The 19,602-nt window shown below is 38.2% G+C and overlaps 2 protein-coding genes across 7 annotated transcripts in view; both read left to right on the top strand.

Moving 5' to 3' along the window:
- The first annotated feature begins 46 nt into the window (after positions 1 to 46).
- On the top strand, positions 47 to 5,794 carry tlcd5a (TLC domain containing 5a). 2 transcript variants are annotated; one of them, XM_088011934.1, is made up of 3 exons: positions 47 to 764; positions 3,693 to 3,808; positions 3,971 to 5,794. In XM_088011934.1, the coding sequence occupies exons 2-3, from the start codon at positions 3,742 to 3,744 to the stop codon at positions 4,483 to 4,485; spliced, it is 582 nt and encodes a 193-aa protein (XP_087868060.1). In that variant the 5' UTR covers positions 47 to 764; positions 3,693 to 3,741; the 3' UTR covers positions 4,486 to 5,794. The 2 variants fall into 2 exon arrangements, with proteins under 2 accessions (XP_087868060.1, XP_014845656.2); XM_014990170.2 differs by having other exon boundaries at positions 3,605 to 3,808.
- A 2,778-nt stretch (positions 5,795 to 8,572) lies between these two features.
- arhgef12a (Rho guanine nucleotide exchange factor 12a) overlaps positions 8,573 to 19,602 on the top strand; it is a 58,758-nt gene continuing 47,728 nt past the window's right edge. For 4 of the 5 annotated variants that reach the window (XM_088011933.1, XM_088011930.1, XM_088011931.1 and 1 more), the window contains exon 1: positions 8,573 to 10,146. In XM_088011933.1, the coding sequence (XP_087868059.1) occupies positions 10,115 to 10,146 (32 nt within the window). In that variant the 5' untranslated portion in view covers positions 8,573 to 10,114. The remainder of the gene's footprint in view (positions 10,147 to 19,602) is intronic. The other variant, XM_014990178.2, reaches the window with a different exon arrangement.

Here is a 19,602-nt window from a genome sequence, read left to right as displayed (position 1 = left end):
CTAGAATGGTCCCGATCTAAATCTAAAACGTGAATGCTGATGTTCACTCATCCAATCTACTATTTCCAGTTAAAACTACCACTGAAAATAGTGGTAAGAGTAGATTTTTTTTTTTTTTTTTTTTTTTTTTGCTGTGCTAGGGTGAAAGAGACGTACCCAAAGATTTACATGTAACTGCAGTGATTGTATGTTATGCAAAGTACTGATTCAGGGCTTAATACAGTTCCCCTCCACATTTTGAGGTTTGTATTTGTAAATAAAAACAGATAACAATCTAGAATGTCCCTTCCATTTCACAATTACGTTTGATTTAATCTTTCACATAAAATCCCTTTAAAATTAAATGTTCACTTCCTGGTTGAGTTGTAACTCCACGTGTTGACCATTAGGTGTCGCCATTGTTCTGGAAAAAAATAAATATATACTTTCTCTCATCAAGCCGTCAAGAGAAATTAAAACGCTACATTTAATGTATTTAATGAGCCTGTTATCTCTCACTACGGCCTGGTTCGATATTATTTACTCAGAGCACCTTCCTTGTGTTACTTCGGGTAATATAAAATGTTCACATTTATAGTACTCAATATAAGCGTTCTGAGAACCAAAGGATGCTGATGGAGGCTGTTGCTGCCGGAGCAGCCTGGATAAAGGACAACAAATAGCAGCTAGTGTGTCACACTTCTCTTTCCCTTAGAAAACATACATAACGAGGAAAACGGCAAATTGCATCTAGGCGCAGAGACCGACTGATGTTTACCAATAAGGTAATGCTATTTTATAGCGCTTGTGAAAGCCGGAGAAAATGCTTTAATGTTCTATATAAGCATAGCCTGCTACACAACTAGTTAGCTTGCTATCTGATACGGCTAGCAGGTTATCAGGTGGGGTTGCAACATCATCCTAATGGCTGGTGGATAAGCTTTAGTACCGGTTCCTTTAGCTGTCTACCAGCATATTTCTGTGACGGTTTCATCTCTAAAATACTCAAACAAGAAAACAAAAATATTTATATTGCTTCAACTTGTCACTATGTCCTGTTTTCCTTTAGGTTGTCATGGAAACGACACTTTCGCCTTAAAATGTCAAGTGTCCCTCTACCTTTAGGTTCAGTTATAATGTATAGAATGTCATATATTCAGGAGCGGTTCCCAATTCCCACTTGCATCCTGACAAAACATAATGATGTTGATTTATGTTATCTAAACATTTCCTTGCATGGTCACGGGGATAGGGGACTAGTCGACAGTCCACCACGGGGCAACACAGAGACACACAGGAATACAACCATGCACACACTCACACTTAAGGACAATTTAAAGAGATGAAAAAGTCTTGTTTTGGACTGTGTCCAGCAAGGGAGAACATGCAGACTCCATGCGGAAAGACACCAGGCCATGATCGCCTTCCTGCTGCTAGACAACAGTGCCACGAACTGCACCACTGGTGCAGCCAGTTGTTTTATGTTCTGTATATAGTTTTACAATTTGTAGTTATTGACTTAATTTGGTACATTGCCGTTGTTTGAAATAAAACTGATTTAGTGGATGTATTAAAACTCGAAATGAGCTGAATGAACTGTAATCTTTGAGGAACAATAAAAGTAATTAGATATCATCTAATTTTTCATTTAAATTAAGCATTTTAAAAAGCCAATAGACCATTAAACTGTAGTGTTCAATATTTAAAAACATTTAGATGTGCATAAGGATGTATCAGGACAAAGCAGCCCATAAGTGGAGTTCCTTTGCAGTGTGGAAAAGTATTAATGTTTTTTTTTTTTTCAAACGTTATTTCTTGTCTCATTGTCTGAACACCATCCACCTTCGTGTGCATTGTTATGTCCATCCATCCACCATATTTTACTTAAAACCTAATCTCTGTTTAAAAAGAAAAAAAAGTCAGCATCATAAATTGGAAACTTTTGTATTTATACTTCAAAATTTGACAAATAGATGGGGAATTCTGAAATTTTGCATCTGAAAAATGATCCTAATTATCGTTAGGTGTTTAATGATTTTCATGTATGCTTATGTTTTTATAAAGTCTTCATTGTTTATATCATTAGATTTTACCTCTTCAGTTTTGTGTGCACTGATTCATCCTGTTTGTGCTTTGGACTTGATTCCTTAGATTTGTGGGGGGGGGTTCTGTTGACTGTTTAAGCTATTTGCAGTTTGGGTTTTTTGATTTTCATTTCATCTATGGTTTCTATCTGGTCTCATGATCAATTTTTTTTCACCGTTTCCTAGCAACAAGGGGTGACTCAGCTTTTACATCAGTCTCCCCTATTTGCAGAAACATGACAGAGTGAGAACTCTAGCAGCAAACTATCTTTGACGTATTTTTCTTCCGTAACCATGTCAACAAGAATTTAGGCAGTTAGGAGAAAATAAAGAACAGCTGAATGCAGTACATACACTTTGCACCTTGGAAAACTTTTGTCTTTGTAAGTATTAATGGCATTTGGAAGATACTTAGACCTGTTGTTTTTCCTTTGGTTAATAAAATGTAGAGCAGTGTACATAATCTTTGAGTGTAACATTAAGATATGTGTATTATCTAGCAATGTATTTTTCTTTGTTATATTTCAGTTACAAAAATCCACTTATAAAAGTAGGGGTGCTGTCCCCATACAGCACCCCTACACTCCATTTTTGAATGATGCTTTATTTAGGAGATATTCAAAGCACGGTGTTATTGTTTCCTTACTGAACCTTACACTTCTCCACAACTTTATATCTGACCTGTCTGCTGTGTTCTTTTTCCTTTATGACACTAAAATGTCTCACAATTAGGCCTTACTTTGTGTAGTTCAGTAACATGAAACCCTAACGAAATAAATAGAAGTCTGTGGCTGTAACTTGACAAAATGTGAAAAAGTCCAAGGATGGGAATATTTTTAGCAAGGCACTCTAAGTAACAGCCATTATCCATATTTAATAATAATATTTTGTAGATGCAAGTACATTTATAAAACCTCTTAGGATAACAATAAAAATTAAACCAAAATAATATTTAAAAATCAACGTCTGGTATTTCGGAACGGCCGTGCAGACTGAACAAGGACAGTCTGCAAGTGAGCTTTAAAGACACTCAGGGTGTCTTTAAAGCTCACGTGGCATTTGACAGCAGCAGAGAAAGTGTGTGTTCCTCTTGGGATCCTGTCTGAGGCCCATCGCCCGGTAACCTCTCGCCCTGTTTAGAAATTAGCTCCTAAGACATCCAGAGTTTAGTGTGCAAATCTTGTTCTACTATTAGAGGGTGGTTCTGCCCGTCTGCATTGGTCTCACCTCCTAGCACAAACGTCACGGCAGAAGAAGAGACGGCCCCCTCACCCCACCAGACCCTCAGCCTGCCGACTATAGTACTATTATAGTTCAAGCAAAGGCTAATTGTTGGTCATTTACAAAGGCTGCACAGTCCAAGGCTTCGGATGGCATTTCTGCCTCTCGCTACTGTAAGTGATATTACAGGGGGGCGATATCTGCCTCCTTGCATTGTTCTCCTATTCCATAAGGTGATGATTCAAAGGACGCTAAATACTTATTTAGTTGCTTTAGTTCTTGTTTATTTCTAGCTCTTTTCTGCTTGTTTTTGTCTTCAGGGGAGACGATGGTGCCGATTGTGGGTTTCACACTCCTCTGCCTCTGCTGCTGGGCATCTTTCTACTTCATCTTGTGCTTCTTCAATAGACACAGGAGCTACGAATGGAACTGTCGCCTCGTCACCCTGGTGCACGGCATGGTGGCGATTTGCATCACAGCTTACATAGGGTATGTGGATGGACCCTGGCCATTCAGTGAGCCAGGTAGGAAACAGATATGGTTAATTTTTTTTTTTTTTTGCAGATATGTAAAATCTCATTGTTGCTTTTTTATATATATATATATATATACTTAAATAGGTTTTTCCAAGTGATTGCATTTTTGTATTTAAAAAGCTGAAGTCTGATTCTGTTTCTTTCTGTCAGGCACCAAGAACACCCCCTTACAAATAAGTGCCTTGGTGATCAGTCTGGGCTATTTCCTTTTTGACATGGCCTGGTGCTTGTACTTCCACACCGAGGGACTTGTCATGCTGGCCCACCACACCATGACAATTCTGGGGATCGTAATGACCCTGTGGCTGGGCGAGTCCGGAATTGAATCGTGTGCTGTTCTCTTCGGCAGCGAAATCACCAACCCCCTCCTGCAGACGCGCTGGTTCCTCAAGCAGACGGGACGCTACGAGACTCCGCTCGGGGACGCTGTGGATGTCCTGTTTGTGCTGCTGTTTGTTGTGATGCGAATCTTTGTGGGAGGTACAATGCTGTACTGTGAGCTGATCTCGCCGAGACCCTTATTCCTCATCAAGTGTGGAGGAGTGGCCATGTACGCTATGTCCTGGGCCTTCATGGTGGACATTGTTGGCTTTGTAATGCGGAGGGGCAAGAGATGGCACCAGGAGAGAGACCAACGGCGGAGGGCTGCAGCTAAGAAGGACTGACAGGCGTTTCGGCTTCTGGAGGAAATCAGTTTACCTGACTTTACATCAGCTTTTCACTTCAGACACTCAGTGGATTTTCTTTTCAGTCTACAGGAAAATCGGCTTTCTGCATTGACAGATTTATAAAAAAGTAGTTTTTTGTGTGTAAATGGAATGCACTATGCCATCATTTTTGAAAAGTCTACCATGTGTGCATTTAAAAATATATATTTTAGTTTATATGCACCTGATGATTGTTATTTCAAAGGTACAAACAACATGTCTACAACGAGGACTGAAAACCAAAGCACTTTTATAAAAACACATGTTGCTTTCAGCTGCTGTGAACTGTGGCCCAGTCATTTGTGGTGGTGCTGTTCCAAAAAGGGAGTTTACAATTTAGAAAGTGAGACAGTCAGACCTCGGGGTGGCTGTTGAACAGTTTTTGTCAGACAAAAACATTAAGACAGCTTTCTGTGCTTTCTTTCAGTTGTTTTTTTGTTGTTGTTTGTTTGTTTGTTTGTTTTGTGTGCTCTAAGAGAAACAGTGCTTATTTGAAAACACAATACAGTTTGGGAAAATTTTTTCCACTCGCATTGTGAATGTGCTAATGTGATAGATCTACACAAAATCTGCGACGTTGTACTTCGTTTCCTGTCTGTGTGAGCTAAAATGATCCTGAATTACTTATTAACATTTTACCTTTATTTGTTGTATAAAAGCCTCATTTAATTGTAATACAGTAAAAACAAAATGCCTGGTGTAACTAGTTTAGAGAAAAAGTATTTGGTACTAGAACCATTATATTCAGATAACTGACATTCACTGAGTGTTTGTGTGATTGTCGAGAAAGTCTCTTCGGTCTTTGTTGACGGCAGAAATTACCCTTATTGCAAATTATTTGTCTGGATTTTGATGTTTTTCTTAAGGCACTGATGCACTTTTTTAACATCCCTACTGTTTGTTGAATCTTTGGAACAAACAGGCTCTGTCAGCCAAAATGTTGGAGATCAGGTTTGAGCTTAGAGCATCAATCCGTGCCAAGGAAGGTACCAAGCCATCAGCTTTCATGTTTGCTGACACAATATCTTTGTGGCATATAATCATTTGTTTGTAAAGAGAAGAAAGTACAAAAATAAGTTATCTGTGCCTTATCTAAAATGTACTTACTGCCCTTTGTATGTGTTATGTTTTTCTTTTCTTGTGCTGTGATCTAAATGCTCCAACACTAGACTGTAAAGTGAAAACATTGACGATGGATTTAATTGTCTTTGTAATCCCGATTGAAATAATAATAAAAAGATCTTTGTGTATGTTTTCCACATCAAAATGTCACCTGAGAATAATTGTCAGTAGCTAAATCGGCATCGCGTATATTCAGATGGAGTGAAGTTACCACAGCCGTCCACAAGATGGTGGTATTTCAATTATATTTGAATGACTAGTGAGGTAATATCCGTTTTACTCCTTGTACTGGACTTAGGTGTTCTATTTTTTTGTTTGTTTATTTTTTATCTATGCAAGATTTTAAGACTTTCAGAAAAGTCCATGTAGTTTTTAAAATGCAAGATATTTATATAAAAAATAGGTTTTAAAGCATAACACTGTCTTTTAGGTGGGATTGATCAATATGACTAATACACAACAAAAGAGAAATGAATAAAATTTATTTTTGAGATGAAAAATGTTTTTTTTTTTTGTTTTTTTTTAATTGAGTGCAAATTCAGTGCACTAGCTTAGTAAAAATGGATCCAAAAGCTGTTAGAACCACTTACACAAAAATGCATCCTAATAAATCCAGCTGACGTTTCATGATTTAGCAAATAGCCATGACAAATAGCTTCTAAAATACATAACTAGTTCATTTTTTATCATTACTTTAATTGTCAAATAGTAGATTTAATGAATCTCTTTTCACCCCTTAATCTTTGCCTTACCTCTGTGTTTTTCTTGTTTGCACACATGGGGACACAGTTTCCCAATTTCTACTGGATTTCAGGCCAGGGCTCTGACTTTCTAGCTCTAAAAACAGATTTTTCATAGGCACACTTAGAAACCAATTGGGAGGAAATGTTCTGTAGATCCCCTCAAAAATTGTAATATTTTCTTCAGTAACACATTTGCAAAAATAATCACAATATATGGCAACTCTTGAATGTCTGATTTGAAGACTTACCATATATTTTGGGTGTGTCTTAATTACTCTCAGTCAACATTGAAAAATGTAAAAACATTATATAATTTCAAATACATTTAATTTCTGTGATTGAAATGTGTTGCCCTAACCAAAACCACAAAACATATATAAGTTTGTGAATAAATTGAATTTGATAATAATTTTGTTCTTTCTCAGCAAGCACAAAAATTACATCTGCTTCAGGCTTGATTACTGTTTACGTGACAAATACAGTCATACTAGGTCATATCTTTTTGAAGTCAAAAGGATCAGCCCATGATGTATCAGCAAACCAAAGGCCTTTCCATTTCTCTATGAAGGGTTTAACCACCACCTGAATTAAGTGTCATCAGTTAGGTGGGACGAGGAGGTCAAAGTGACAAAAGGTCAGGATTTAGTCAGACTGTTTTTGTCAAACTTTAAATAAAAGCGCTCAAATAAACTGCTGAAAGGGTCGACAAAGAGATATGACTTAACATTTGGTTTTTGACACTATTTTCTCATGTGGATGCGCCACTAAACCTTAAGATGAATTTAATTTTACCCCTGAATCTTACCGCTTAGCTCTGTTACTAGGTTTTACATATTCTTACTGCGGGAAAGGAAGTTGTCCCCATTTTATGTTGAGGAAAGGAAAAATGTCAGAGCGATCTAATCCTTATTTGCTCTTAGTCTTTTGTGGGCAAAGCAACTATTCCTATGTTGTGACATCCAATGCACTGTGCATTGACATGTCATTTTTTCATGTCTTTAAAAAAAGACATAAAACCAATGTTGTATGCTACATTTTGTTACAGCTCAATATCTATACATAGATATTGATGTTGCATATTTTTATTTTTAAGGAGTCTGGGTTTTTTCGGTCATTAATAGAGGGGCTCAAACAATTTTGATCCATGCATAAATTGTAGGATTGTGGATTATAAAAGAAAATATGTCCCTTTTAGAATAACTTTCAAGCATAATTATACTGAAGATAATTATCAGTATAAACACCACTGTACATTATTTTTACTAGACAATTTTAATGTTTTAAAAGTTATCACTTGGATACCAGTCATTAAATATATACTTCTTGATAAAGCAGAATTATGAAAGAACCTGTTAGGAGCAATTAAAATAAAACTTGTTTTGCAAAATGCTGCAATTTTTGCATGTGTAGATTTCAATAGTTCGCCATAGAACTTATGTTAATTTGACACAATTTGACTGCTTAAAGACAGATGGATAGCTTAGTTAAGTGAGAATCATTTTTTAAATTGTACTTTATTTATTTAACTCAGTTTTAATTAACTTTTAGTATCATTTTGGATTGTTCCTATGTTAAAATTATTTTTTTAAAATGATGCTAGCCTGTGGTTAATGCATAAAATATTTATTAATAGAGTATGCTAATAAACTTGTTGAATCTATTTCAAGAAGAGATTCAATCTGTTCCTTGACAATGGCAACAGTTGCCTCAGGGTAAAAAAAAAAAGCTTGTTTGCGAATTTGACTGTAATGGTAGCCCTGCAGCTAAATTGCAGGATTCTAAATTGAGTTCTTGCTCTAACAAAGTAACTTTCTCCCAGTGCAACTCTTATCACAACTTTCTATAAGAATTTTAATTTTCAATGATTAAAACACATTAAGTTTTAAGACAGTTTTATCTATCTATCTATCTATCTATCTATCTATCTATCTATCTATCTATCTATCTATCTATCTATCTATCTATCTATCTATCTAGCAATTTAGCTACCGCTCCATATTACATTAAAAACATGCCTTTTTCAAATGCAAACGATTCCACTTGAATTTAAAGAATTTTATTGGCTAATATTTAATGCATCCCAAAATCCATTTTTATAGTGTAATTACACATGCTCAGCCTGGATTTGTCTTGATAGCGCAAGGCCTGTAAGAATGCACCATATACTGTAGGAATTAATATTACGTTGTTGTTTCGTGTGGAAGTAGCAGTTGGAGGGCTGTTGTCACATTTGTAAGCAGTTTAACAATAATGTTTGCTAACGTTGTGATGCAACTAAGCATTTTCCCATCTCCCGGCGGAAGTGGTCAGTGGAAGCGCTACTGGACTCCAACTGGTAGCGGGCTAGGGCGTTGCTAGCGGCAGAAAGTGGGATTTTTTTTCGCTACCTTTCCTCAAGTTATACTCTTCTACTAGCCGCGTCTTCCATCGGAAAACAGCGCCTTTTGCGTTTGCCAAAAGTTTTAGGGCCTCTCCGAGGCTTTCGGTCGTTGTTTACAGAGGAGCGGTGGACAGTTTGTGTCCCGTTAGCTGGCCGCATAGCTAACCTGCTTTCCATCCACGGGAATTCTGCCGAGAAACGACCGAATTCTGGAAACATGGAGTCAAGCAACGTAGCGCTGTGCTAACCGACTCCGCTGGATTTTCTCTCTGCTCCCGGAGACTTTTCAACACGGAGACATACCGCAAGTTAGTCTGGACTCGAGAGGGTGTTGTTACATATAATTTTCCGTCGCGGCTCGGTTCATTGTTGTGAACGGGAGTTTGCTTAGTTTGCACTCGAAACAAGAGCACACACGAAGCAAAGTTTTTTTTTTTCTTCTTTTTTGCTGAAAGGGCTCATCTGTTTTGTTTGCTGGTAGCAGGCGAGATTTAACCCCACCAGTTTACCGTGAGAAAGGATTTCCGAAAACCCCCCAACTGTATTTCTTCTTTTAGATACATAAATATGATCATCTTAAGCCGCTTTGTTTTTTAATCTCAACATTTAGCCGCAGTTGTTTTGCTAACTTGTAACACGGCTCGTTGATACTCGCTACTGAGCGATTCTCATGATCACGGGAGAGTCGTTCCCGCAGCCACAGGCAGGCATTTCTGGGAACAGGGAATACCAAATGGGACTGCAGGAATTTCCAGCATCTTTAAAGATCATTTAGGCACCGAGGCCACTCGTAGCTGATCGAGGGGTGGTGGCAGACGGACTGCATCGCTGGGCCAAGGTGTCTGGTGCTGCATTTGGATTGTTTACACGTTTCCTACCGGCGGAAGCTGGGGATGTGAATGCAAAAAAAAAAAAAAAAAAAAAAAAAGAGTCTCGCAAGGAGTTTATGCATGCACGGCAACTTGTGCCAGCTGGAGCTGTTTTTATATTTATTGTCGCTGGCAAAAAGCTCTACACTGTAAGGTCCTTGCTGCTGTTTCATTTCGACAAGGATTACCTGCAAACAGGATCAACCAGTCAGTGTTTTATTAGATTTTTTTTTATTCGATATATATATATATATTTTTTCTTATTTAATTTTTGGACGTGCCTTGCAACAACTTAACTGTTTTTTTTTTTTTCAACCAAAGGGAGTTGATTCTAAGCACCGCTTATAAAAAAAAAAAATCCTTGCCTACTCAAATACGAATGCCGGAGAAAGAAGCTCCTGGAAGTCTGGTCACCAAGCTCTGGAAAATGCTAATGGGATATAATTTACTGCAAATCTAGAACCGGAAGCCCAATGAGTGACCCACAGTTCAGTTCCACTGACAGGTAATGTCTAATCATCCACTGTCTGAACACACACACACGCACACACACACACACACACACACACACACACACACACACACACACACACACACACACACACACACAGAGATTAAGCCTTCTAAGGTCGTGGTTCTCAAACTGTGGTACATGTTCTACTGGTGGTACTTTGGCAGCTTTTAGTACTTTGGAAAAAAAAGTGGGCATCAGTTACTTCTAATGTAAATACAAACAAATGAAGTCCAAATTAGATAATATAAGCACCAATCACCACTCCAAAGATAAGATTCTGCCATTTTCTTTCTTTGATTGGTTTCATTTAGCGCATCAGAACTAAGAACTCCCATCATTTGTGGTCTTCAAACACATCAACCAACAGCAGGCACTTTGATGCATTTTTGTAAGCATTACAGGTAGCTCAATCAGCTCAAATAGATTGTACACCGCAAAGGAACATTTATTCCTTTGCGGTGAAAGCCATAATATGATATGGCTTTCATATCATATTATGATATGAAAGCCATATCATAATGGCTTTCATATCATATGAAAGCCATTTCATATGATATGAAATGGCTTTCATATCATATGATATGAAAGCCATAATATGATTAAAAAAAATAATCAGAAGTGTTTTTACTTTAATTGCTACAGAATATTTTATGCTAAGGAGCCAAATTGTATTTATTGGACAAGGTTGGTCAAAGGTCAAATTCTAATCTTTATGTTAATTTCTCCAAGTTGGAACATTGAAATTTTAAGTTTAGAGTAAAAAGGAAACTCCTGATAATGAAACTGCATACTTCAGTCAATCACAGAGTGATGCAACACAAAGAGGTGACGATGTTTTAAAAGAAATAGTTTTTAATCCAGCGGAAAGTGTGAAGTTATTAGAAGTATCTTGACATCATTGGCATCACAGCGTCTACCCCTTAGCTTAACCGATTCTTAATAAATTAAAACAAGTGCCTCCGTGCAGGCTGATGCAGTTTTAGATGGAAAAATGCCAGTAGTCCTTAGTTGAACAGTTGATGACCAATCAGCTGCTCAAGTGAAAATTCTCAGAGTCTGATCTCTGGCTGATTGATTGGTGTTTTACCTCAACTGAGTAATAAAGCCCTTTTCTGTGGATGTACTGGGAAAACTCGATATTTACTGAGGGTGGTGCTTATTATAAAACTCTGAGAACCATTGTTCTGGTATCTTAATCTGACTGTCTAATTATTTGTGCACAGCAACATCCTTTTTTAGTAAACCTTTTAATACAGATCACTCTGTGTTGATGTGATCAGTTACAACTATGGAATTATATTACTGAAGAAGGACGTCAAACCTTAATGGAAACTCTGCCAACCATGGGTAATGTACTTCCTGCCAATGAGGAGGCCTTCAGTGTGTTTGTGCTAGGAAACAGTCCTCTCTAATCCACGTACACCTTTCAACATCGCTATTACCCCTAAGCCTTTAAAGCTAACCCTCTCCTACACCTATTAAAGCAATCTCTGGATTTAAATAAAACCTTGGCTGCCTGAGGTAATCGCTTTATCTTGGCAGCTGTCTGTCCAAAAAATCAAAGGTTAAACCACAAGGGCTAAATAACATGTTTTTTTGGGAGCTGAATAAAAGAGAGCCATCCACGTGTTTGATTGCAGTGCATGGAGATGCAGTCAGTGCACATCCCTGCACGCTGCCTTGTGTCATTACAGGAATGACCTCTTCTGTGGGTTTCGCACCTTTAGGGAATAAGGAGGTGACTGTTCTCAATCTGACGTACGTACGACAGTGGAGCAGAAGTGAAGCTGGTGCATTACATCAAGCCTTCTTCCCTCCTAGAATCCCACATACCTGCAAGCAGAGCAGCAGGCCAGCCAAGCTTCCTGGAATGTGTTTGTAGACTTGGAACAGAGGGGAGCTTATTGCACAGGTTGGGATGTGAAATATCCTCATGGCTTTGAGCTGGAGGCTAAAGCCCAACCCATTTTACTTGACCCCCTTCCCCCACTGAAATGATGGCAACAGTGGCTGGCACCAACTGCAATTGTAGTGGTATTTTATTTTTATGTGTGTGCGCGTGCGTGTACGTGCGTGCGTGCGTGTGTGTGTGTGTGTGTGTGTGTGTGTGTGTGTGTGTGGTTTGTCTGATGGTATTTATGTGACTGGCTAAGCATGGGTTGGTATGGGATTCTCACAGTATGATAACCTTGATTTTAAAAATACAACCAAGTTCCATGGTTTCCTGATATTTACTGGAAAATATAGAAGACAGACTTATTGGCTTTATTTAAAACAGACAATAACAGTTACTAGGCCTAAGCAGCGAAACGCTGTGAAGGTTTGTTGTACTTTTCATAATGTTATCAAACTATATAGCCCAAATGATTAATTATACAAATATTATCGGGAAGATTTTCTTAGTATTTTTTCATTTAATACATAGACTTAAGCAAAATAACCCGAATAAACACACTTAAATTAGTATTATTCTTATTTGCGCTTTTACAAATAAATCATTCTTTGCTCTTCAGCTGTTTATAGCGTAACACAAGTATATTGTTACCCTGGGATTTTAATCCTAGTCTTGCATTAATTTGGTCTACTTATTTTATCTTGTTTTTAGAATGGAATAGAAGTATTTATTGTCCCAGAGTTAGGGAATTTCTTAACATTTTTTGATGTATCTGTATGAATGGTGATGATGAATGATGATAACAGCTCCAATAGCTGACTCTCGGTTGCTTGGCAACGGGACATAAAAAAAAAAAAAAAGGTTTTGTTGGCTCTATTTGAAAGTAGTTTGACAGGAAACAGGGTAATGAGAGAGGAGGAAGACATGCGACAAATGTCGCCAGGCTGGGAATCGAACCTGCGACCACTGTCACGATGACTAAGGCCTCAGTACGTGGGTTGTGGTTTGCCCCTGGGTCACCACAGCGCCCACAGCAACAGGACATTTTAAACGTTTATTCCGAAGGGGTCGCGATTCCAGTTATGGTCCTTTTCTTTCTCAGTAAAATAGTTTCTGATATAGTCAGCGTCATACATATGTTCCACCAATGCTCACTTGGCACATTAAAAAAACAACAGTGTCTTCTTCTACAGTGTAAAATGATAGGTGTCTGTTAAAGGACATTATTGCCACCTAATACAGTGTACAGTATGCAGACCCCACTGATGTTTTTATGACACTTTTTGTCCAGACAAAGGCCTGTGACCCTCTGACACTTCTAGGTCAGGACCCACCAGTTGGAAAAGACGGACTGATTTCAATGACATGATGCAAAATTTCACTGGTTTTGGAATTGTAAAAACTGTATAACGTATTTCAACCTTTATACACATTGATACTGTTAACTGGTCCACGCCTGTGTTGATTAAAATGGTGCATTAATGCTGAAGTCTGTGATGGAGACAAAATTAACAGTGCTTATGTTGGAGTTAATCTTAAATATTGCATTGTGGCTAGCTCAAAAATACAACACAGTACATTTTGACTTCATATTTTGTCTTAGCTTTCATTAGATTATCAAATCATAATATACGGCTACACAAATATATTCTCCTGGGCCTGTTCGCATGTTGGGATCCATGGCTTTTATGCTCCAGTAATTCATTTTTTTTAAGTCTCCATAAAGAAAATAATATAGCTTAATGTATTATCTGAAAGATAAAGAGCAGATTTTACAGTAGGCCTTTCTGCGCAGCTAGCTGTGTGCCTCTGTTGCAAAACCAATTTGGTTACTTTCGTGTAGGATGCAGCTGCTCATCGGGGTGTATGTGAAAAGCGCTTGATAGTGCTGCGTTTCCTTCGCTTCCTCTCGCTTCATGTGCAACGCTTCGCAGCCTGCGTTTGCAGCAGCGTCGGCTTTGACTGCAGTCAGTTTAGTGTGCCTGCTAGGGTCTTTGTCACAGAGTTCTGCTGATCTCCACGTTTTCCCACCACCTCCCTACCGAGGTCCTCCCGGAAACCGGTGCTGTTGACATCACTGGTTGTAAACAATGGTTTTCAGTGCAAGCAAATTGTCCGTCCAGTGCATATTCCTGCAGTTGTTTGTCATAGAAGTCTGAAAAATGTCTGTCCAGATGTCAGTGCGTTTTGCACCCTTTTTTTTTAATATATATTTTTTATTTTTCATCAGAAGTAAAAATCCTTTCAGAATAGATGTGGAGTATGTGTATTTCTGTAAACAGTTAATGCTTGTTAAGTAACGAGGACCACAAAGTGACGATGTCAGCTCTTTTTGACAATAACACAGAGCTAAAGTTTATGTTTGCCATGCTGCAGCGTAGTTTGTTTCCTCGGGATAAATTTTTTCGTGAGTGTTTCTGACAGCTTGGCGTGCATCTCCTCCATCTTGGCAACCTTCCATGATAATGCAGCATCCTTTCATTCCATCAACTTAGTGCTGATGCTGAAGGAGCTGCGTCAGCTGCTCTGAGCTGTGCATCAAAAATGAGTATGTAGAGATAAATTACGGACAAGAGCTGAAAAAAGGCTCAACGTAAGGTACCAACTGCATGTTTCTTGCAAAGAAAAATAAAAAGGGAATTTGATTTCAATTACAACATCTTCGCATTCAGTTACAATATTCCTTCGGTAGAGTATGAGATTCAACATGCTTGTTTTAGCTAATAAGCTACACATATCTTTAAAGGCGTCTTAAAATTGCTTTGTTAAAATGGTGATTGATACAAGCAAGACGGTGTTGCTTTGACAAGCGGTTATGAGAGCTTTCAGTATTACAACTTATAATACCACAGCAATAGCAATTGTTTTACTTAAAACAAAAATGCAACAATTATTACTACAATGATTATTATGCTTACAATAATGATATTGATGCACAGACAAACATTTGGAGAGTGAATGAACACAAATGAATGTGGTGATGTACTCAATGATTTGTCAGTTTCTTTCTGCTAAAGATGGGAGCAAAAAAAAAAGTTAAACTCTACTGCACAAGTAATCAGGTAAACAGTGTCACCTACAACATAAGGTTAAAATAATAGGGTTTTTTTTTATTATTATTGCTTTTAAAATATTAAAATCCTATAGTTTTTAAATGAACATGCTTAATTTAGGAACTATTACCCTTTTTTCCCTCCTGCCCTATAAAGAGTAACAGTTAGTCTAAGAAGTTATAAGTTGGTCATTGAGCAGGGCTACGTGCTCATCTAACAAACCTGCAGTCTACTGCTGAGCTGCCTTTTTGCATGCAAAATGTAGTATCTAAAAAGCGCTACGTTAATAACAGCTTGCTGCGCTCTGCAAGTTTCCATTGTAGGACACAAGCAGACAGTTTTCTTTCTTATAAACAAGAGAATTGTCTTGACTTAATGTTATTGCACAAAGTCTACATAGGTTGTTGTATGTAAATGTCCAGTTAGTTCAATGTGAGAGTAGAATGTGCTGTTCTACAGAACAAAAATGCATCTTGTATAAACAAAAATAGTCATCGGTGAATGTCGGGAACATCACTGGCGAGTCAGTACGTTTCTGTTCGCCAAGAGATATTGGTTCAGAGTAGAATAACTTTTCAGGTCGTGGAAAAGTGTCCAGATCCATTCCCTGAGAGTTGCTCTCCTTCAACTATTAGGTGCATCCCTAAATCACATTTAGGTGTCTTTATATTTAAAGGCTTTACTGTATTTGAGAAGTCCAGAGGATTCTCTTGCAAGAATACTCCTTCTTCTCCAGGTTTTAAATAGCAGTCCATTTAAATGCTAAAATACTTACTCTCTAGACTTATATTTTAAATATGGGTTAAAAAGTAACTTATTGCAGTTTTCTTGGACGATCATTGATCATTGATCTTTAAAAGCCTGACCTGTTGATTCCAATTTTAGCCCATACTGATTTTTTTTCTCTCTGAGATATTGCTAAACATAGCAAGAAAGTCGCTGAGTTGGCAACAGTGGGGTGACTATTATTAACTGCAAACGTGCAGGCACGACCTGCTGGGCCTTCTGTGTGTCAAACTTCTCTCATGGCAGAGTAAAAATTGACAGTGGTTGACTTTCTGACCTTTGATGAGATCGGTGGATAAGATCGGTGGATAAGATCGCTTCACGTCTAAGTATTGGCAGATTACAGATCTCCCAAAATTAAGGAAATCAGGGCCGATTTATCGGCTGGCTAATTTATCGGTGCATCCCTTCTTTTAAATCTGAAATGAGTCTCAGCTCCTTCAGACTAGTGCCAGCAGAAAATAGGAAGCACATGGTGGAACTGCACATCTCCTAAGCTTATCAACTACTTCTCAGTTTAACGCTACTAAGAACGGTTGAAAACAGCATAATGAACAAACATTGGTTGTAATGAAGAACACTTCATTACAACCGGAGAACTGGAAAGAGCAGGAGCTTCTTAAAGAGACATAGGCCCAATTTCAAGACGTTAATCTATGAAGTCAATTCTTTTTATAAATAGAAACCATTTCTACAACAACTGAAAGTAAAGTTACTTGGTTGTGCAGTAAAATGGCACAATTGTGCCTGGAAAATACATGAAACACCTCCCTTTATAAAGGGCTAAATGGGGTCTTCTGATGACCTTAGGGTGTCACACCAAAATAAATACCCATTAAGGAAGCAGAGCTTCAATACAAAGTGAGTCACACTTCGTGACTCACTTTGAAATGTTGCGAGTTTCATTTCAAACCCGCAACATGAAGGTCAAAAGATTGTCATACATGTAAATACATAACACACAAAAAATAATTCTAATTGAAACTGTTTATCTTCTTTCTTAACTTATTATTGGGGCCTGCCATAGCAATGTGTAACAGAGCATTGCTGTGGCATTTCAATGCCTCCATGCAATGCATGGCGGGCACGCATTCTACACATCAAAATAACTGCCGGTTCCTTTCACCATTAATGCGTCTCGTACCGCCGCGTGCCCCCTCACAATATATATATATATATATATATATCAAAACATGCGGCTCGAACCTGTGAAGGTGCTATTACTTTTGTTGGCATTTTGAGTAACCACGCCGACGTAATTAACAAAAAAACGAGCCAAATTCAAATCAAAACAATTTCTAATTGACACTGTTTTGTGTCAGTTAGGGTGTGTTCACACTGCAGCCTGAAGTGACCCAATTCCGATTTTTTTGACGTAATGCGACCTGTATCCGATCTTTTCATGGCGGTGTGAACAGCACAGGTCGGATTCTTTTCGAATGCGACCCATATCCGATACGTATCTGATTCAAATGTGACCTAACGTCCAGATCGCATTCATCCGAACTGAACGTCACTTATTCTCAACAAATCTCATTATTCTGCGTCCTGATACGTGCAACCGGGAAGAAAAACAACAACCATGACGGACTATAATGAAGATTAAGTTGTTAATATGCTGCTCCGGCCGGACAACAACTTCAAATGTGTAAGCTAAGCTCCACCGTTCGCCTCCATGTTTACTTCCGCAAACACTGAGCACTTCTTTTTATGGTGGTTGGCAGAACACTGAGAACGCTGACGCTATTGCGCCCTCTAGTGCGCAGGCGGGACACTTTCAGGTCGTTTGCCCGTTCAGACTGCGGAACACATATAGGTCGCATTTACTGGCAGTGTGAACGGCCCCGGCAAAAAAAATCAATTGCCAAAAAATTGGAATTGGGTCACTTCAGGCTGCAGTGTGAACGCACCCTTAGACTCACCCCCCTTCTGTGGGTGCGTTCACACTGCAGCCTGAAGTGACTCAATTCCGATTTTTTTGACGTAATGCGACCTGTATCCGATCTTTTCATGGCAGTGTGAACAGCACAGGTCGGATTCTTTTACGAATGTGACCCTTATCCGATACGTATCCGATTCAAATACGACCTAACGTTCAGGTCGCATTCATCCGAACTGAACGTCACTGATGCTCAACAAATCTTACTATTCTGCGTCCTGATAAGCGCAAGTGGGAAGAAAAACAACAACCATGACGGATTATATGAGGATTAAGTTGTTAATATGTTGCTCCGGCCGGACAACAACTTCAAATATGCAAGCTAAGCTCCGCTGTTAGCTTCCATGTTTACTTCCGCAAACACTGAGCACTTCTTCTTTTTATGGCGGTTGGCAGAACACTTAGAACGCTGATGCTATTGCGCCCTCTACTGCGCATGCGGGACACTTCAGGTCGTTTGCCAGTTTACACTGCAGAACGCATACAGGTCGCATTTACTGGCAGTGTGAACGGCCCCAGCAAAAAAATCGGAATTGCCAAAAAATCGGAATTGAGTCACTTCAGGCTGCAGTGTGAACAGTAAGTCTCACTCACACATGACAGTTTTCAGAGAGAATTAATTACCATAACAACAGAACACTGAGAAGAGCAGAGATGTAGAGAACTACAGAGATGGAGGAACACTCAGTTGCTACAGAGGAGGGAAGAGCTTCCGGTTCTAACTACAGAGACACCACCTTATTATAGGAACACTTACTACAGACAAGATGGCAGAAGAGCAAAGGAAGTAAGTTCCATATGACTCATGAAACTTGATGCCCTTAAACTGACAACCACTTTGGACTGTCAAAATAGGAGCAACACACACAAAACAAAATAAAAGCCGTCACATTATTCACAGCAGGTATTTGTTGTTTTGGGCATTATATGACTGGTTTAACCCAACCACTGTTAAACAGGGGAGTAGTGAGGCCTTTTAAAATGAAGCTTACGGAAAATTTCAAAATAGAAGCCTCAATATTCCTCTCGGTCACTTGCAAAGCAAGGCTAAAATGCTTATGTTTTTTGAACAATAACAATATTTGTTGTTGTTTGTTGTTAATCTGCTGCTAAGAGATGAGCTTGTTTTCTGGTGGCGAAGTGCCACAAAGTAAACATCTGATTTTTACTTTTGCAAAATTTACCAACTGTAAATTTCTTGTGTCTAAGCAGATGAGCAGTATTTCAAAAGAGCTTATGTTTAATAAACAATAATATTACTTATTAATTTGGTGGTAAGAGATGTATAAATAAAATTTTTACTTTTATGATATATTTACCACCAATGACAAAAAAGAAATGCACTTTTCTGCCAAATTTACGAATTGCACAATTCTTGTTAAGTAGGAAGTATTGCAAGATAAGTATTATTTCAAAAGAGCAGAAGAAATCTTATGTTTTTTGAACAATAACAATATTTGTTGTTAAGCTGTTGCTAAGAGACGAGCGCTTTTTCTGGTAACAATCTGCCACAAAGTATGAATCAAATTTTTACTTTTATAATATATTTACCACCAATGACAAAAAAACAAAACATTTGAACTTTTCTGCCAAATTCACCAAATGCTAAATTGTTGTTAAGTAGTAAGCAGTGTAAGATAAGTAGTATTGAAAAGAGCAGAAGAAATCTTGAACAATAACAGTATTTGTTGTTAACATGTTGCTAAGAGACGAGCTCGTTTTCTGGTAACCAAGTGCCACGAAGTAAACATCTGATTTTTGCTTTTGCAAAATTT

Source organism: Poecilia mexicana, unplaced genomic scaffold (assembly GCF_051168715.1).
Source record: "Poecilia mexicana isolate PSO_F unplaced genomic scaffold, ASM5116871v1 scaffold_13, whole genome shotgun sequence".
Taxonomy (NCBI): Eukaryota; Metazoa; Chordata; class Actinopteri; order Cyprinodontiformes; family Poeciliidae; genus Poecilia; species Poecilia mexicana.
The sequence above is the reverse complement of the archived record's forward strand: the minus strand, read 5'-3'. Positions and strand labels throughout refer to the sequence as shown.